The sequence below is a fragment of the Crocodylus porosus genome, unplaced genomic scaffold (genome assembly GCF_001723895.1).
Source record: "Crocodylus porosus isolate Cpor-Errol unplaced genomic scaffold, CroPor_comp1, whole genome shotgun sequence".
NCBI classification, from domain to species: Eukaryota; Metazoa; Chordata; order Crocodylia; family Crocodylidae; genus Crocodylus; species Crocodylus porosus.
The window spans coordinates 23,574,816-23,594,453 of NW_017728916.1; the positions used below are offsets into that span (position 1 = coordinate 23,574,816).

Genomic DNA, 19,638 nt, shown 5'->3' on the forward strand with positions numbered 1-19,638 from the left:
GAGACCGGATGGCATTCACCGGAGAGTTCTGACAGAACTCAAATGTGAAATTGCAAAATTGTTGGCAATAGTATGTAACCTATCATTACAAACAGCCTCATGCCAGAGGACTGGCAGGTTGCCAACATAACATCCATCTTCAGAAAGGGCTCCAGAGGCAATCTTGGGAACTACGGACTACTGAGTCTCATTTCCGTCCCTGGCAAATTGGTAGAGTCTATAATAAAGAATAAGATCAGCAATCAGATATACTAGGGAAGAGTCAGCACGATTTTTGTAAAGAGAAATCCTGCCTCAGCAGTCTCCTGGAGTTCTTTGAGGGTGTCAACAAGCTTATGGACAAGGGGTATCTAACTGACATAATATATGGAGTACTGCATCCAGTTTTGGGCTCAATAATTCAAAAAGGATGTGGAGAAGCTTGAGAGGGTGCAGAGGAGAGCCACAGGCATGATCATAGGTCAGGAAAACAGACCTTATGATGAGAGGCTGAGCCATGGGGCTATTCAGCCTGGAAGAGCGTAGGCTCAGGGGTGATCTGATGGCCACCTATAAGTTTATCAGGGGTGCTCATCAGGATCTGGGGGAACATCTGTTCACCAGAGCCCCCCAAGGGATGACAAGATCGCATGGTCACAAACTCCACTGTGACCAAGTCAGGCTGGACATAAGAAAGAACTTCTTCACTGTCTGAGCCCCCAAGGTTTGGAATAGGCTGCTGCCAGAGGCGGTTCATGCACCCACTCTGAACGCCTTCAAGACACGTGGATGCTTATCTTGCTGGGATCCTACGATCCCTACTGACTTCCTGCCCCTGGGACAGGGGGCTGGATTTGATGATCGTCTGGGGTCCCTTCCAACCCAAATGTCTATGAAATATGAAATATTTGGATTTTCAAAAAGCTTTCAACAAATCCCTCACCAATAGCTTTTAGAAAAATGAAGTTGGCATGGGCTTGGAGGGGAGGTTCTTTTATGAACTGAGAACTGGTTAAAAGATGGGATGAAAAAGGTATGGCTAAATGATCGCTCCTCAAGATGGAGGGAGGTCAAAAGTGGGGTCCTGTGGGGATCTGTGCTGGACCCAGTTTTGTTCATCATTTTAATCATTGACCTGGAAATAGGGGTGCAGAGTGAAATATCTAAATTTGCAGATGATTTTGTATTGTGCGAGATAGTCAAATCCCAAGATGATGGAGGGGAACTGCAGAAAAATCTCATCATGCTAAATTAGTGGGCAAGGAAATGGTAGATGAACTTCAGGGTAGACAAGTGTAAAGTAATGCACTGAGGAAACATAACCTCAATTATACATGCCCAGTGTTGGGTTCTACACTAGCTGTTATAACTCAGGAGAGAGACTATGGAGTCATTGCAGATAGTTTTTGAAAAGCCACAGTTCAATATGCAGTGGTGAGCAAAAAAGCTGACAAATATTGGACATCATTAAGAAAGGAACTGAAAACAAAATGGAAAATATCGTCATGCCACTATACAACTCTATGATGCTCCTATGTCTTGAATATTGTGTGCAGTTCTGGTTTCTACATCTCAAAAAGGATGGAGAAGAATTAGAAAAAGGCAACCATGATCAAGGGTATGGTATAGCTGCTGTAAAAAGCGAGATTAAAAAGGCTCAGTGCCACATCTCTATCCTTCAAGAGATGTCAGGTAGAATAGTGCCCACTCATCCTTTCAGATGGCATAGCTACTTTTAAGTGAACCTCTCCTTAGCTCTGCCCTAGCTGGGCCAGTCCTTTCCAAGAAAGCTTAGCCCCTCTGTCTAGCCCCTCCTGAATCTTGACTTTCATGATCAGTGCTTGTTGTCCTGGTCCTCTTGTCATGTTGCTGGCCTCCCGTGTCCTCACCTGACCATTTCTAACACCCCTGTTCCTTCATTTTAGTCCTCCCACTACTCTCCCATACTCCCTCATTGCTCCAGCTTCTCCCTTAGCTCTCATGCTAACTTGGTATTCCAGCACTGCCCTTTTCAAAATGCTGTATCTGATGTTGCTGCATATCATCATTGACCTTGGTCCTTTGTGCTATCCTTGGTCACATTTTCATATACTACTTATGCCTCCCAAACTCCCATTAAGGAATTAATATAGATAACATCATTTTGAGTGTGCATAACCTGTATAGCCCTATGTACTAGGATAGTTTGGATAAAGCTAGGGTACACTGCCTTCCCGTCTTGTCTGGTTTTCAACCCACCTCCACTTGTATTATTTTGAAATGGGTAGCATTGGATTACCTGGATTCATCAGAGCAGATGAGGAATGACAGAAAAGCATGTGTCCATGTTGATGGTAGTTGCCAAAATGAATAACTTGCAGTCTGATTTCTATAAAGCATGAGGGGAGACAGACTACTAGTTTAAGGAAAAACAGCTACCCCTCTTACTTTGAGAAGCCTCGTCAGAAAGCTTAGAAATAAAGCTGGGAGTGGGGACTGCCTTCAGAGCTATTCAGTTTGTAAGAGAGTAAGAGGTAGAAGTGTATAAAGCAAATGAATATCACAAAGAAAGTCTGTTTTTTTCATATGCACCTTGTCCTGTAATACAGTAAAAACCCACCCACAGTAGTCCTTTGGGACCCACAAAGCTTGCAGCTGTCACTGATTGTTTGGGGTGCTATACATTGGGATGCTATACATATATCACTATACATTACAATTATACATAACCTTCAAAATGCAAAATCAGTCATTATATTTGAAACTTAGATTTTCTTTTCTTCTTAATGCTCTTCATGGAATATCTATTGCCTCTGGGACTTAACTGAATCTAGGATTACTGGTACTTCCACTTCTAGGGGCACCACAGAATAATTCTGGGTATTGCAGGGCCAACTGGACCCCTTGTCTGTTAACCATTTGCCTCCACTTCAGATGGCTCCTTTGCTCAGTGTCTGTCTCCATATTTATGGTCTTATGCTGCTCCTGTCATTGTTCATGCAAGCACCTTTGTGCTTTCTCCCATGTTGCTCCTCAGATTTGGGAGGAAGTCTCTATAAAGTTACAACCGGCAAAGCTACCCTATTACCTTCCTTCATTCCCCTACTTAAAACTTTTCACCATAGATGGAGGGAGAAAATATTATTGTGGGGGGGATGAAAGCATGCATCAGCACAACTACAATTCCCATTGTGCTCTGCATGTGCGGATAGCCTTTTCATCTTCAGCCACGTGGAGCTGAGTGCACATGGGTTCCTGAGCCAGCTACACGCCGAACAGTGCCATGGTGCTGCTGCTGTCACTGGTTCACTGCCTATGGTCTCCACTGAGGTGGTGCCTACAAAAAAGCATTAGTTACCAGGCTGCTGATGTGCTATGACTACTGCCTATATTGCTGGTTAATGTTGCCTCATTCTTTTCATATGTTTCTTGTCTTATGCTTTGATTATAAACTCTGTGGGGAGAAAGACTCTTTCTGCTGTGTTTTGAAGAGGGTGTTCCACAATACTGTCCTGATCCATGACTAGGGTTCTTAGGTGCTATGATAATACAAATAAGAAATAATATATTACTACATCATCATCTTCCACCTAAAATAAGTTAGCAGTAATAGAGTCCATGGCTGGCTCCTCTGTTGGGAGTTATCAGAGCTGGGTTTGTAGTATGATACATTGTTGTTGATTTATTTTGTTTTTAGGGGAGCAATACAGGAGTGCCTGTGATGGAATGTGGTCTAGTGGATTAAGCATTGCGTCTACAAATGAGGAACTAATATATTCTGGATCTCACTCTGAAGTTTATTACATTTGACATATGCAAAAAAATTGCTATGTAGGCAACCACAAAAACACTAGCACCAGCTTGGTTCACCCAATGAAATTAAAAGGTAACATATTTAAAGCGGATACAAGGAAATATTTTTCTAGACAAAATGTAATTAACCCATGGAATTTGCTGCCAGTTTCAGAGAAACAAATAGCTTAGTTGAAAGAGATACATTTGTGGGACTATAAGTAGCATTCCCAGCCATGCCACCTACTATCAGCAGGCTTTAAAATAGGCTTTTCTCAGATTTTAGGGCATAAACTGATCATCAGCTGAAGGTCAAGAAAAAATTCTAGCCACCTTTTAGGTTTCCTAGTTTTCTCTGAAGCAGCCAATATTGGCTGGTGTGGGAGATCTGATACTAAACTAAATGGGCCATTCTAGTATGGCAATTCCTAAGTGATTTGTAGATTTGTTCTCTAAATGGCTCAGATTTGCATCTTATCTCTTCTTTTTGCTGCTATTGTCAAAGGAGTGAATTTAATATTATGCTGGGGGTTTTTTTGTATTCTCATTACAAATTTTGCCTTCAGAATGAATTCATGTTTTGCCATTTTCTGTTCTCGTTACAATGTTTGTTATGAGAACGAGATATCATAATTTTAATGCCCAGTATAGTCTGTGAAAGACTATAAACATTTAATAGACTCATAAACATAGACTTTAACCTTTTCAATATTCTGTATTTTGATTGGCTACTCATTCCACTTCATCCCTACAGGTTACCAAGGCTGTAAACAGAAAGAATGGGAATGGCTAGTGAATCAAACAGCAGAAATACTGAAAAGGTCAAAGTAGTGCAGTTTACTATTATCTTCCTCAGAATATATGAGGCGTTACAATTCTGATACCACATTTTTGTGACTTAGATTGGGGCAAGAAGTAGAAATGGCATGACATAAATCTCCTCTTAAGACAATCATTGTAATGTGGATGGAAACTAGAACATACTTAACTCATTTTCTTTAACAGTTTTATGGTCATGCTAGGTTACTGCACCTCCTGTTCACCGCTTGGCATGTACTGAATGTGCACAACAGGCAAAGCAGCAATTTCAAAATGAATACTGTATTTTTATTATGAAACTAGGAAGAGCTTTCCCAGAACATGCTGTAGTGCTAAAATGATTGTTCACTATTCTTTCATATGACATGGTTTTATTTTGTATAAAAAGTCAGAAAGCAGCTTATAGTCAAATATATAAAAGTTGTGCACTGAATATATACATAGGGAATTTGCAACCACTGATATTCTCTAAATGGAAATCACTGAAAACTGGTGCAGTGTTGCAAATGGACAAAATGTCATCTATATCGGACAATACAAACCTCTTGTTTTCAGTCAAGACTGAGGACTAAGGTGCCGTAACAAGCACTGAGTTTTAGTAAATTGAATTTAGATTGCTACACATGCTGGGTTTTTTTTTTTCCCCCAAGGAACAATTTCTGAAGCCATCCAATACCGTCTGTGCACAGGAAAGAAAGAGCTCTCATACCAGAGATCAAGTGAAGGCATTGGTGGAACTCTGTAAATAGAAGGAGCATGCAGGAGACACAAAATAAACAGTCCATTTCAGATTTAAAACAAGTTTTAAAGATGGTTCATTTAATCCATATACCTCTAAATACAAACAAACTCTAGTATCAGATATAGAACAGTAAGAACCTAAACATGAAAGGATACTCAGCAATAACTCTAAAACTTGTCAAATAAATGCATTCTTAGCCCAAGTCATTGTAAACAGAAGTTACTTATGTAATGTATTGCACAATTTATTTCACTGGATACGTTTGTAAAGAGTCTCAAGCATAAACCATCAAATTCATTCTCTCCCTCTTTCACTGAATCTATAGCTGAAGCATCTCCTTAGGTTTCCCTTCTGGGTTGCTTTTGAAAACAAAGGACAGCTGTTTCACATGTGTCAACCCTGCATCTCCAGAAAATGGCAGAAGCAAGGGGGAGGTTCCCACTTTTATTTAGCAGATCATAGGGGTTAGGATCCCAAGCCAAAGGGAGGGAACAGGTAATAGGTAAAGAAACATCAGTGCTGCAGTAACATACACTCAGCACCCTTTAGTTTCCTCCCACATCTCCAGAGATGCCCCCCAAACAAGCCTTTGGTCCACAGAGCGCTCAAACAGCAGCCCGCAGCTGCCCCACGTCTGAATCCAGGCCAGCTCCTTCAGCCCGCAGCTCTGGCTGACCGGGGCAGTGAGATCTTCAGCTCCCACCTGCACAAGCTGCTCTCCCCTTTACTCCAGTCCCAAGCTTCCTCTTCCTTTTTTCCTTGCCCCCGCCCCATCCCTTGGGGGCTTCTGGGAGTTGTAGTCCACATTCACAGTCAGCACGGCTCTGCAGACTGCCCCCCTGGTTCCTCCTGCTGCTGCAAGCATTTCATTCACATTACACACCATTTCCACCATTTTTCATTGAATGCTCAGACCCCCAGCTTTCAGGCTGCTGGCATCCTAGTCTTACTAAATCTTTTAATCTGAGCTCTTATTCTAAATGTAATTCAGCTACTAAATCCATCTCATCAGCAATGCATGTGTTCGTATTTTTTTCTATTACACAGTTTACTACCTCTCTCAGTACAAAGCATGCAGCTTTATTAAAAAAAACAAACATGTTTTGATAACAATAAATTGATCACATACTTCTTTAGGGAGCTGCTCTGACTGGTCTTTGTCAGAAGAGCTCTCAATAATTTGTCACAGAAGAAGAAAGAGTTAACACTTAGTAAGTAGTCTGACTCCTACAATCCTTGAGCACCCAAAACTCCCACTGAAGTTAAATGTATTATGCATTCAGTGCAGGATATGGGCTCCTGCCTATGTCTGTATATGTCACTCCTGCTTGTTTAGTTTGTTTACTCTTATGCATTAGGGATTGTTCTACTTGATTTAAAGGTACGCTGGTATTGTTCAAAGGGGGATGACCCTGAAGCCATTACTCTGACCTAATTTCATTGGCTAAAGCAGGGGTTTTCTTCATGAAGTCCTTTAGAATCAATGGCATTGTATAAAGAACTGTATCCTTTTGGTAGGTTTAGTTATCCCGAAGAAACTGAAAAAAACCATTTGTACAAGCTACATTTCTAGCATTATAGCTTTTACTTCAGGTCAACTTTTGTCTTAACCAACAAGGTTATACAGTTTATATAGTGCAACCAGCAATAAAATAAATCCTGTAAGTTTCAACAGCCTAGGTTTTTAGCTAACAATGTCATTATAAAGATCTAAAAGAAAAAAAAATAGCAGTGTCAAATTTTCTTGATTCTCAATAGTATTCTGAAAAGTGGACATTTTTATTTTTATTTAAGTAATGTAGTTAAAAAATGTCATGCAATAAAATCCATTGTTTTTTAACTGTAATTGCATATAAATTCTGTCTTGCTGTAAGATTCCTAACACCTGCTGGCGGGCTTTCAATCTGGTTTAACTAGATCACAAGTTACTAGCTGTAGATATGTGTAACAGAGACTAATCCCTTAATCCAAACAGAACTACAAAACCCAAACAGGGTGGCCTTCTACACTGCTCATATTACCTGGCATTTGTCCTGAACCTGAAATGGAACGGAAGTTAAGAGTTAAGATTTAGTCATTTGTTCTTTGGTGTTTTATTGTCAGTAGGAGCAGTGTCTGTGTGTGTTTAAAGATTGAAGGTAAATATGAAAAAAGGACCTGTATGCTGTGGGATAAAAATAAAAAATAATTTTAGATTTAAAATTGAATTTTTTACATTGGATACATATTATCTGTAATTCGGGTGTAGAAGTCAGCCTTGAATCATTAGAGAAAAAAATCACATGTTGGAATAATGCAATGGCTTTTTGTTGTCATTGTTCCTGAATATAATGAACAATAATTTGAGAAATGGCCATCTAGATTCTTGTGTCTTATTTTTTGTGTATTTTTAAATTTACTCTTCTACAGCCTAACTTTTTAGTGCTGTTTCATCCTGCTCCACCCTGTCACTTGCTAACATGTAATTGACCAGGAATACTGTAAAGTTTCAGAACCCGAACTGCAGATACCAATATGAAAAGAAGACGGGGTCAGTATAAACAACAATTCTCAGTAGTTTTTTAACTTCTTATTGACTTGTGTTTTAACAGTAGTGAATCTTTCTTCCTTTCCCTTTTAGCCCCTTCCAAGACGTAACAGGTTTTTGCAATTTGTATCAAGAGCCCAGTTCTGCAAAGGAACAACCAGATGTAACGCTTGTCATTGAGCAAGGATGGTTGCAAGTATTACGGCTGGTAGTAATTGTCTGAACCATTCAATGCAAAGACTCGCCTTGTAGAATCCCTCTGGAGTAAATTCTTACAGCATATGTGGCTGCATATGCAGTTCTCACTATTACTACTTTTGGAACCGTACATGTCAGAGAAGGTTATTGAATTTCCTCCCCTCCCCATCTTCATCCTTTTTCAAAGATCTTAAAACTTGACTAAAAATCAGTCTTGGCTGAATTTTGACATATTAAGGTGTCAGAATGGATGCAAACCTCTCATTATAATACTTTCAGCACATTATTTAGTTATTCAATTATTCAGTTCAGCCATATCCATCTTTTAAAGTTTTAATAAAAATAGATGCTTACTGCTTTAAGAATGGTTTTGATTTAGGATTTATTTAGCATTTAGGCCATAGCATGATATAATTGCTTTTCAATATTTAAAAATGTTAATGGAAAACAGCTGAGAGATTGCGGTTTAGAAATCGTCACTTGTACATTTTAAAGTAAATTTTATTCTGTAATCATTTGCAAAAATCTTAACTACAGCTTTCATGTATCCTAAATATGTAATTACTATGGAGCCTTTCTGGTCTATTGGATACATAATACTTGTTTTCAGAGAAGGGAATGTAAATACAAATTTAAGCCCTGATCCTGTGCACCTGAAGGTGCAGATGTGAGTAACTTTACGTGTAGGAATATTCAATAGGTTTAGTCACCTGCATAAAATGTTGTGTATATCCTTTGTAGGATGGGGGACTTGGAGTTCGATCCTGCAAACACATGAATAAGTTTGTGGATGGCTGGTTCTATTAAATGAAATGGAACTGCTCACATGTATTGTTCCTGGTGCGTGCACTTCAGGTTGGCACCCTTAGCCAATATAGACTACAAATGGTCATCACCTATTACCATACTCTTTTCATCTCACAGCAAAACTAGTTATGTATTTAACCTATGCTGCATATGAATCTGCCACAGATACTGGTGGCAGTTTTGAAACATGAATTCAGGGCAAAATATGGTCAGATGCTTCAGTGCTCATTTAGTTGAAGCTGGGGTATCACTTTTTTTATTAGAACTCTTGGTTTTATTGTAAAGGTTTTTCAAAGCTTCTTGGTCAAAACTGGTTCAAGTGTGAGGCTACTGATGCATCTCCAGAATTAGCAGTATGGGTCACAGCATAATAAGGTGACACCATCTCTCTCCATCTGCTAGTCATTTTACTTTACAGTGATTGATTTTATGAGGTGACATCCTTCCTATAAGTGGGGGGGAGAACACTGATACCTCTATATATTTAAGATATATATTTTTAAAAAGCATCAGATGTTTCTCCTTTTCGAATTGCATAAAAAGCAAAGGTGATTTAAAAAAACTATATATGAAGAAGTGTTTAAAGCTCTCCAGTTAAAATCACACCAGCAATGAAATAGTGCTATCCCTGAAATAGTCCAGAGAAGAATAGGCTGGAAAAAAATATGTGAGCTATTTAAACACTAAATTAGTGTCTCCCATTAATGTTAATGACTGCTGTGCACACAGTGTATATCCCTCCTACATGAACACTTCGCTGGGAGCTGGGCTTGTGTGATGACAACAGGAGCAAAGCCAGATCTCAAAAGAAAGATAGAGTGCCTAAGAACCAAATTCTGCTCTCAGTGGTGTTGGTAAAAATCCAGAGTAACTGCAATAGAGTCAAATGTTTAGATGCCATGGTGATGGGCAGCCTTACAAAAGTTTCAATAAACATCAGTTATATACCAGTATGACTGACAGCAAATTTGGGGCCTTTATACTTATGTACTTCCTCGCTCATGTTTATTTACATCTCATAGATTCTGGACTGGTGATTATCCTAGATGCTTGGCTTCTCAGCTTTAGCACTAACTGGCTTTTATTTTGAGTAAGTATAGGGAAAATATTCATCAGAGTGACTTCTTCAGAAGCAGTGACCCGTCAGCTCCGTTTGAAAGCTCTGGCTGTCCAGCACCTCTGACAATTAGGCCTGTGTGTGTATAATGTATGTACGTATACATGAGAACAGAGGTGAGGACAGTGATCTATACTTAACATTAGGTGGCACAAAAGAGTTTCATTTTACTCAGAGGGACACTAAATTATATAGGGAATGGTGTGCAGAGTTGTTTTTTTGGTGGATTTTCCTTTCCTATTTTTTCTTGAAATAATGGTCAATAAAATACTACTTTTAAAATTTATTTTATTCTTTCATTGTATCCACTTTACCTTAGACATTAGAATTTAGAAGTGTATTCACCATTAAAAAAAGACCAACTCATACCATACCCACATTTACATAACATTAGAATGATGCTAAAATGACCCAATTTTACCTCAAACCTTCTACTCTGAACCAGCACCTTTCTGAAAAGCTTAATTCCCACCGCTTCTGAACTGTAATAGTCATCATAATCATTTTATTTATTGATCTCAGTTCCCCCCCCCCCAAGTGTCTTTCTTTGGGAGTCATTAAAAATATCCAGTTAAGGTAATGTAGTTCACAAACTGCCGTTTACATTTTTTTCCCCTTTCTTTTTCTCTTCTGGATATTTGTATGTGTGAAGGGTTGAACATAAGAAGTGCTGTGACTTTTTATAATTATTTTCCTTCATGTTCTAAATCTCTTTTGAAATGGTTACAAATTATAGTCCCAGTCCTGACAGTATTTATTACATGAATAACTGCTGTTAACAGGGATTATTCACTTGTTACATAGGATTAGGGCCCAAAATGTGATTAAGGTCCAGTTTTTACAGTTGTTACTCAGGCCCCATACCCATTAACTTAAACAAGACTATGACCTAATGAATGCAGGCTGACTGCTTTGGAAGTAAGGGGAGCTTTGTTACCAGTTTCAAAGGGGACAGGATCAGGCCCTTAATGCTGTGACCTCAAATGCAGTAGCAGCAGTTAAAGATTTTTTTTAAAATAATTCTTATGACTGAAAAACATAGTCCAGTTTCTGAGCTCCAAACCTCTCTCTCTAATATGGGATTTTCTGTGGGTAGCTTGTGTGTGGTGAGGGCAGCAGTAGCAGCCTGAGATGTGAGAGAGTAGAAATCTATGAATGCTGAACACTTTCCAGGGAACAGTTTATTAAAGACAAACAGCTCCTTCCTAGTGATCTCCTTTTTTAAGGACTTGGAAACACTTTCTCTGACTAGTTATACCTTCTCCTAACTCTGTTCTGAATTGCGATCTTTGTAATTCCAGATTCGGTTTTAGAATAGGTAGGACGTGTTACTGGTGCTTCAACTACTTTGGTTTGCTGGTGCAAAGACATTCCTCCCTCCTTTACTCCCACCCAACACTGATACTATTCTCTGATCAGGTGATGGGGATGAAGCTTTTCAGTTTCACCCCATTAGATATGATTAACTGTTATTGTTCCTTCTGAACACTCCGCTTCTTGTTCACATGGGACGCAGAGGCAGTAATAAGGACCCGGAGGAAACGGAGTCCAAAGCTGCTCCCTGCCAAGGGCCATCTGCAGGGGCATCAGCAGTGCTAAGACTCGGTCCCAGGCACCTCTTTCTCTTGGCTCCTAGGGGGAATGGGGGAGGGTGGGGCGGAGAGAAATATGGAACAAAAGAAACTTCATTCGTGCTATTATTTCCTGCTGCCCTTAAACGAGATCGAACAGCTTCATCATCAACCTGGTATCAATTTGCTCCTTCATTTCCCAGTGCTGAGTTCCCGGCGTATTGAGGTGCATTGTAAGAAAGGCAAGACTCAGACAATTGTTTTTCATTTCCAGCCTTCCCGCTAGCAGTCCTATTTGGTGTGAAGCCGAAGCAGGATCAGCCGGCACAGGGTGCGCGAGGGCTGGGTTGGATGCAGGGCGGGCGTGTGCGCGGCGCGCCCGCACTGGCAACACAGCTCTGCGCCCAGAGACCCGGGCGTCGTGCCGCGGAGACGAGGCTCGGGCTGCTCCCCTGCGGGCGCTGGCCCCCCAGGCCCGCAGCCCGGCTCGGCAGCTGCACGACAGGCCGCCTTCCTCCAAGCCTGAGCAGGAGCTGCCCCCGCGCAGGGCGGGGCTGCGCGCGGATGCCCCCGGCCCAGGCCCAGCGCTGCAGCCGGCCGCGGAGCCCCCGGGGCTGCGGGCCAGAGGCGCGGAGGCTCCGCGGGAGCGGGGCAGCCGGCGGGCCCGAGCGAAGGGCACGAAGCCGGATCCGAGCAGCCCTGACCCACGCACGTGCGCGGGCGGGGGGGGAGGATTATTATTTTTTTAACGATAATTTAAACCCGATATATTTTTGGCGGGTTCGTTGTCCAGCAACATCTCGTGTCCACACGAGCCCCCGGCCTGAACCGGGAGCGATCCAACCTGGCAGCAGATCGCGCCGGTCGTCTTCTCTCCATCAGTTTCCCCCAGCTCGGCTTTCTGAGACCCCCCCCCCTTTTTTTTTTTGCAGTTCCCTTTGGAAAAGAAAGACCCGCTGGCAACGGCGCCAGGCAAGTCGGGAATGAAAGAGCTGAGAAAAGGCACCTTTAATGAAAATAGCGTTTATTATACATCAGTTACTAAATGAATAAACTAAATGATCTTTTTCTTTAAATTAATAACTTCCAAAAAACGTTTAATATACAAAACTGTACAGTTATAAAGTTGGCAGAAATAGGCAGGTCCTCAGTGTCGAGATTTTTAGCGCTTACTGAAAAATACTTGAAAAATAGAAAGGGGGGGGGGAATCTTGCTGCGGGGGAACGCACGACCGCGTGCTGCGGGGAGCAGATCCGCGCCGCGGCCGCAGGCCTGGGCTCCGACCTGCCCGGGCTCCTGTGTGCGCATCTCCATGCACTGCGGGTGCAGAGATCTCGCTCGCCCTTGCACACACGGACACACGTGCACACAGCCCGGCCGGCCGTGCCCCACGTCTGGGGACATGCATCGCGTTTAAGGAGGGTGTGTGGTTATATATATCTATAGATAGAGATATCTATAAATATCTATATCTATATAGATATCTATATATATAGGTAAATAGATATCTATGTCCATCGATAGATAGACAGATCTCTCTCTATATAGATATCTATATCTATCTATCTATCTCCATCTGTGTATGCTCGTGGTGGACACACATGTCTAGTGCATGTATGCATGTACACACACGTACTGCAGCTGTACACACATACATAGCACATGCCTGTGTCCACACGCCTATAAAGCCCACGTCTGTTGAGGGTCGGGGCAGAGGGGAGGGACAGCACAGCTCTTTCCTATGCCAGGGGGAAAATGTTACATTGATTTTTAATTTTTCTCTTTTTTTTTAGCGTTTTCTCCTCTTGACTTGTTTTCTTATTATTTGTTTTTATTTTTTCAATGTTTTATAAAAGCCTTTCAGCAAATCTAGCATCTCCCTGCGAGGCGGAAATAAGCTCAGCATTCATTCAATGCGGGCATTTCCCCGGAATTCATGTAGACACCTCGGGAGGCCGCTTAGATATTGAAACAAAAGACAGAAACCGATTTCCGAAGCCAAAGCGCAGAATTAGAAAGGTGTTTTACTACAGACCTTCGCAGTCTGGCGCTGATCACAAGCCCCAACACATCTTCGGAAAGAAAAGAAGTGGCAACGCTTGCTTTGGGCTCTGATGCGTAATTTCGGAGCTCTTGTTTTGTTTTGCCTCCCCTCCCCCCCCCAATGAGCCGGGATCTTAGTTTTATTTTTGTGTTTATCTACTTATTTAGGGTTTTTTTTTTAAGCATTTCAATCTGACCGTTTGGCCGTGCTGGGAAATGATTGCAGAGGAGGGAGAGAGCTAGGAAGGATCCCCAGCGGGCATGCGGCACTCGAGCGTGCGAGAGGATCAAGGGGAGCAGACACCACTTCTTGCCTTTGGGGTGCGGAGCAGAGACCCCTTTCTCCCCTAGCTTGGGATGTAGAGGAAGGGGAGATGCCTAAAGAGAAAGGGACGTGTCTAAACCCTGCCCCCCCCCTTAAATAAGAGGGACGTGCTCAATGCATGGAGACGGGAGAAACGTTGGCTGATCGAGTGGGTACGAATAATGTCACAAATATTGTGTACAGTTTGTAGTAAAACACCTCAGACATTTAAAAACGCTATATAAGTCTTTAAAAATGCAAAACTAGTCTATTGTAAAACAGATTCACCTGAAATACAGCTGATATAACCAAGGCGCTGGAAGGTTATTCATAGGCACACATCTGTCTCTCTCTCTCTCTCTCTCTTTCTCTCTCTCTCTTTTTCTTCCTAGTGGAGACCGAAAACAAACCTTGTTTGATAGTAAACAATACGTAGTGATCAGCGAAAAGGTTTGAGAGAATATATTGCCCAGGCGGAGGAGCGGGAAGCCCCATGCTCTAAGTCTTGGCTGATTTGTTTTATGTTTCCTCTTTTTAAACATAAGTTAACCCCCTCTTGGAAAATCCGCGCTGTTGCCAGTCCTGTCTGAGAGCCGAGCCCTCTAGTCAGAGATCGTGGCAGGATGTGTCTGTTTTCACGTTATGAGAATAAACCTCGTGCTGCTGCTGATCCCCTGGCGGAGTCATTCTTTTCTCTTTTTGTCTTCTGTTACAAAACCAGACACGCACCACTTCTTTCTCTAACTGTAGGCTGTCTGCCAAGGAGGAGATCTCTTGGGCTGCAGGTTTGGGACATTTAAGAAAATGAGTTTCCAGGACCCCTTTGACACTCACCTCTATGGAGGTTCTCTTCTTTCTTTTCCTGCCCTGGGCTGCTATTTTGTCAATACTCGTCGGGCTACCTGTAGATGAGTCTGCCTCTTCTAACCACTTGTTCAGCAGTGGCTTCAGTTTGCACATGTTCTTAAAGCTGAGCTGCAGGGCTTCAAACCTGCAGATTGTAGTCTGGGAGAAAACATTGCCATAGAGAGTCCCCAGTGCTAAGCCCACATCTGCTTGCGTGAAGCCCAACTTGATTCTCCTTTGTTTGAACTGCTTTGCAAACTGTTCCAACTCGTCTGATGTCGGCGTCTCCTCGTCAGAGTGATCCTGACAGTGGTGGGAGCCTATATCCCCGTGCTCGGCGGTGTCCCTCAGCACTGGGTGCAAGCTCTGGGTGGTGGCGGAGGCTGGAGGTGGTGTCAGACCCCCATGGTCCAGCATGCCACTGACTGTGAAGCCAGGCTGGGAGTAGACATTAATAGGCTGTCCGCTGGAGGTTATCGATGAGTTATGAGCTGGACTAGCTCCCCACGCGTTGGGATGATTTGTATGGGGCGAGTGGTGAGAAACGTGAGGCGACCTGTGATGGATGATTGCGCCAAGCTGGAGATCTTCTCTTCCTGGTTTCACGTCTTGCTGGTCTAAAGGGCTCGACGCTAGGGTGGATGACCAGGGGCTCCCATCGCTCAGGCTGGTCACCCAGTGGTGTCCGAGCGGGTGTCCATTGCTGGGAACTCCCTGCAAGTAGTCACTTTGGAGAAGTTTTTGTGGGTTTCTGAAGGGGCTCCCTTGCTGCATGCCCGCGGAGTCTGCATGGACTAAGGAGCTGGAACTGAGAATGCTGTAGGGATTAGAGGCAGCTGTGGCCATGGTTGGTGTAGATCCCCTACTAGTTATAATGTGGCAAAGGGAGCAGCTTCAGCCTTTGACATCTACCAGGCAAGGGAGCCAAATCAGCAGCCACTTAGTAATTGGCAGCTCGGCCAGCCAATGGCAGCGGCTCGTCTGTTGGGAAGCTTTTGCTCGCACCAATGGGGGGAGAGGAGGCCGGTCGCGCTGTCCAAATTAGGTTTGCGAAACCCAAGAGTTAAAGTGAGCCTGAAGCAGGAAGTGAATCAATCTTTAGGCTCCATTGGTTGCTGCTGGCTGACTCTCCACGGTTCATTTGTTTAACTCTTTCTGCGCTGGAGGCCAAGATTTGTTTTTAAGATTTCATTATGAGCAAGGGGTGGCGGGGGGAGGGGGGAAGGAGGATGACAGGGCATGGTTTAAATTTGTAGTGATTAATTCCAGGTACAGCAAAAACCAGAGGTTAAATGCTTGCACCCAAGACTGACAATCTACCCTTAGCACAGTTTATAGGGACTCCCCAATGGTCCAGCCTTGTAAATTCACCATCAAGGTAACTGCGAGACAATACAATACAGATTTACAGCATAAATCCCCACCCCACCCCCAACAAACAAACGAAACACCCAAGCGCGCTCCCTCCGACACCACACGCCAGGCACCGCGCGCAAGCCTTGCAGCTCGGAGACATTTCCTAGGAGCAGAAATTAAAAACCCAAACCCAGCAACTCTAAATATACACAGCTCTGTCTGGGATTTTAAAACAGATCAAAGAAAACAGTTGTTCCCCCCTCCCCCCCCCACAACTGGGCAGATTGCAATTGAAATGTATTATTTCTTAGCTAACAGTTACATTCTCCCGATTGAAATACAAATATTTCAGGCTCTTAGTGTTGTTCTATAACAACCCTAAATTTTACCTCCCCGATCTTCCGGTCCGTTGGACTCCTTGCTTTTTTCTGCCTGCTAAATGTCATTTCCTACCAGCAGGTCCACAACTTCTGAGCCCCAGAGCCTGAGCACACCTTCCGCAAGACCCCCAAATGTGGCCAAAATACAGCTCCTCTTTCTAATTTAATTTACTCCACGAAAGCACGTTTTGCTCATTTGGAAAATAAAATAGGTGCTTTCAGATATCTATGTAGAAAAAATATATATTTTTGTCCTTTTACATCCAACTTCGAAATATAAAAGAAAGGGACGAGGTGTATGTTCACTAAGCGCTATGTTAGGTGCGTGGATTGTATGTGCTTTGTGCAGGAATGAAAAGGCGAATTATATTTTGACGACCAGAGCAAACAATGAGAGAGAGAGAGAGAGTGTGGGAAATGCTGATTTTTTCCCTCTTAAATTAAGTTTCAAACCGTTCGGAAATGGGGGAAATAAACATTGCGTTGTATTCTTCCTCTTTCAAATGTTCTGCTAAGGAGCAGAGTCAGATAAAGCTGGGTGTTTCAGAGTTGTTGTAGTGCTCAAGCTGAGAAAATTAAACACCTAATACCTTAGAAAATCTCTGAAGTTAAAAAATGACCTTTCCTTGCATAATTTTGGAGGTAACCTAGCTGCGTAATTATATTTGCACTTACAGAAGACTGCATCAGAGTTCCCTTATTGGTTTGAAATTCCATTAAATATATTGCAAGAGCTCCTAGGTTAAGCTTGATTTAAATTTGCATACATTTTCATATATTTAGCAGAAATAAAAGAAGGCTTGCAGCTACCAGAAAGTCATTAAGGCATTAGTTTCTCTGAGAAGACAGATCTGGAGAAAATTCAAGAAAATGAAAAAAATTATATATAAACAAGGTGAGCTTTCCTCTGATTCCTTTCTAGCTATGCAGCATCACTTTTCCTCGTTGTAATAATAACCATAATTTCTCATCAAAGCCTCAGCATAGCACAGCTGACAAGCATTTGTAAATGTTGGATGTAATTATTAAATGGCGGAGCGGGGTATTCTGTTTGAAATGGGTTTTGATATTTTTTAAAAAGCAAAATACTGGGGGGAGATGCTCCTTTTCTCTTTGTTTTCTGCTGGATTAGAAGCGTGCTTGGCACGGAGGGGAACGTCAGTCTGGTATTGATGATGTTCCATTTTCAGGGTTTACCCGCTTTTAACCCAGGCATCGATTGGCTTTTTGGAGGGGCACTTTTGCAGGAAGGTGGGTGCCTGCCTCTCTCGCAGCTGCAGTCGGGCTCTGGGCTGCCGAGCAAAAAAAGAACTTCGGAAAAGTTTTCAGGTGCGAGGAAGGCAGCTCCCTTGAAAACGTCGCTGGAAAGCGTGTCGCGAAGGGTCAGTTTAGAGGTCAGAAGATGAAAAATGTCTCTGCAAAAGAGAATCATAACCCTTTTGTCCCTCTAAAAGCTGCATTTCTGACGGCAAGGTTTCGAGCCAGGCTCTAGGCATTGAAGCTGCAGTTGATTTGCTATGCGTGGAGAGAGATGAAGATAGATAGACAGATACACTCTTTCTTTCTCTACCTTTACTAGATTCGTAAAATAAATATTAGCGACGCCTGGGAAGAAGGAAAAAAAGGCTAACACTATTTTTTCAAGGCAACTAAATTATTTAAAATTAATTTGCACTCCGACTTCTAAAACAATTTTTCAGATCCCTTTGCCCGTGAAAATAAATCTGCCGCTGCATGAAGGAAGAGTCTTTAGGAGGGAAGTAAAACCCCTGAATAGCAGGTTTTAGTATTTTTCGAAATGTGGCTGCAGCAGACCCCAACGCCATAACGCCCTGCTCCTGGGAGGAGAGCCGGAGCTCGCTATATGCTTTATTTTAAAGTGTTTTTATCTGCATATAGTTAAATCTTCTTGCTGTTCTAACTAATCTGCTGGAGAGGGTTTCTTTAGCTCTTTCCTGTCAGTCTAACTTCCCAAGTGTAACAGATGCCGCTCTCAAGCGGTCCTTTCTGCTGCTTTTCTTTATTCAGCCTCGCATATTTCTCCCCATGATCTGGGTTTCCATAGAGAGAGGAATAAAAGGGGGACCATGGTCACAAATCCCCTGCCCCATGCAGAATAAAAGAGCCTTATTCAATAGACGACCCCGTCTGGACATGGGAGAAAAATAAGTACATGCAAAGCTACTGTTGCAAGAATTTGTAACTTATTTTTCATAGACTGGAACCCATTAAAGTAAGAAAAGTTTCTGGGTTTGGACTCTGCTCTTCAGCTCTTCGGCCTTCTGTGCCTTTGCACTCGAAAGACGTCTCTTTCCCCGACCGACCAGCCAACCACTCCATCTCATGTTATGTGTATGGATAGATATATTTTCTACTAAATCTCTGGCATGAAAACAAAATCACAATAGCCCCGGAGCCTGGAGGCTCGGGGCAGCTAGAAGTCACTCCGCAGAGCCCCCGGCTTTGAAGCGGAGGAGCCGTCCTTGCGTGGGACCCCCGCACCCTGCGACGACAAGGCAGGGTCGGGGGGGAGGTGCGGGGGTCACCCCACAACAGGACTCTAACTTGCTGTCTACTGGGTGCTCCTGGGTGCCGGGGCACGGCCTGATGTGGGCGCAGGGGGCAGCCCAGCGGCTCGGGAAATCAGGAGCGTGTGCGCAGAGGTGCGGCTGGGGCTGCGGAGATAGATAGATAGATAGATAGATTTCTCCGAGATGTTTCTCATGAGTCATCCGCGGGAGGAAAACAAAACAGGGGCTGAGAGGGGCTCGTTTTGATTGTGTTTAATACAGCATGAAGCTCCAGGCGTGAGTTGCGGCTCAGTGTCACGACCTCTATAGGGAACACTTCACCTTCACCACGAGTGCCCCGGAGAGACGGGAGAGCTAGACGGGGCTCGGTGGGAACAACTGCAAATTTCAGCCCGGCTGCAATGGGGCCGGCCCGGGGGGAGGGGCAGGGAGCACGAGTCAAGTTGGCCGAGGTGCGCGGAGCTGGGCTCTCCGGGCTGCCCGGGGCCTCCCCGCTCCCTTCCCCCGTGCAGGTGGGGTTGTGGGGGGGAGGCAGAATTTGGAGTATTAGCAGAAATTAGCCAATGCCGACACCAGCTCAATGCCTTCCTTGTTCCCCTCCTGGTCTCCGCCGGCCGCGGCTGGGCGGCGGCGAGGGAGCGCGGGC

General features: G+C 43.4%; 1 protein-coding gene across 1 annotated transcript; it reads right to left on the minus strand.

Annotated features, from left to right (window-relative positions):
- Positions 1-13,314: 13,314 nt before the first annotated feature.
- Positions 13,315-15,793, minus strand: POU3F4 (POU class 3 homeobox 4). The gene has a single exon (XM_019536488.1). It carries the CDS (start codon positions 15,569-15,571, stop codon positions 14,486-14,488), a length of 1,086 nt encoding a protein of 361 aa, XP_019392033.1. The 5' UTR covers positions 15,572-15,793; the 3' UTR covers positions 13,315-14,485.
- Between the last annotated feature and the right edge of the window lie 3,845 nt (positions 15,794-19,638).

Coding starts and splice junctions, on each gene's coding strand:
- POU3F4 (XM_019536488.1), bottom strand. CDS start 15,571: ATGGCCACAGCTGCCTCTAATCCCTACAGCATTCTCAGTTCCAGCTCC.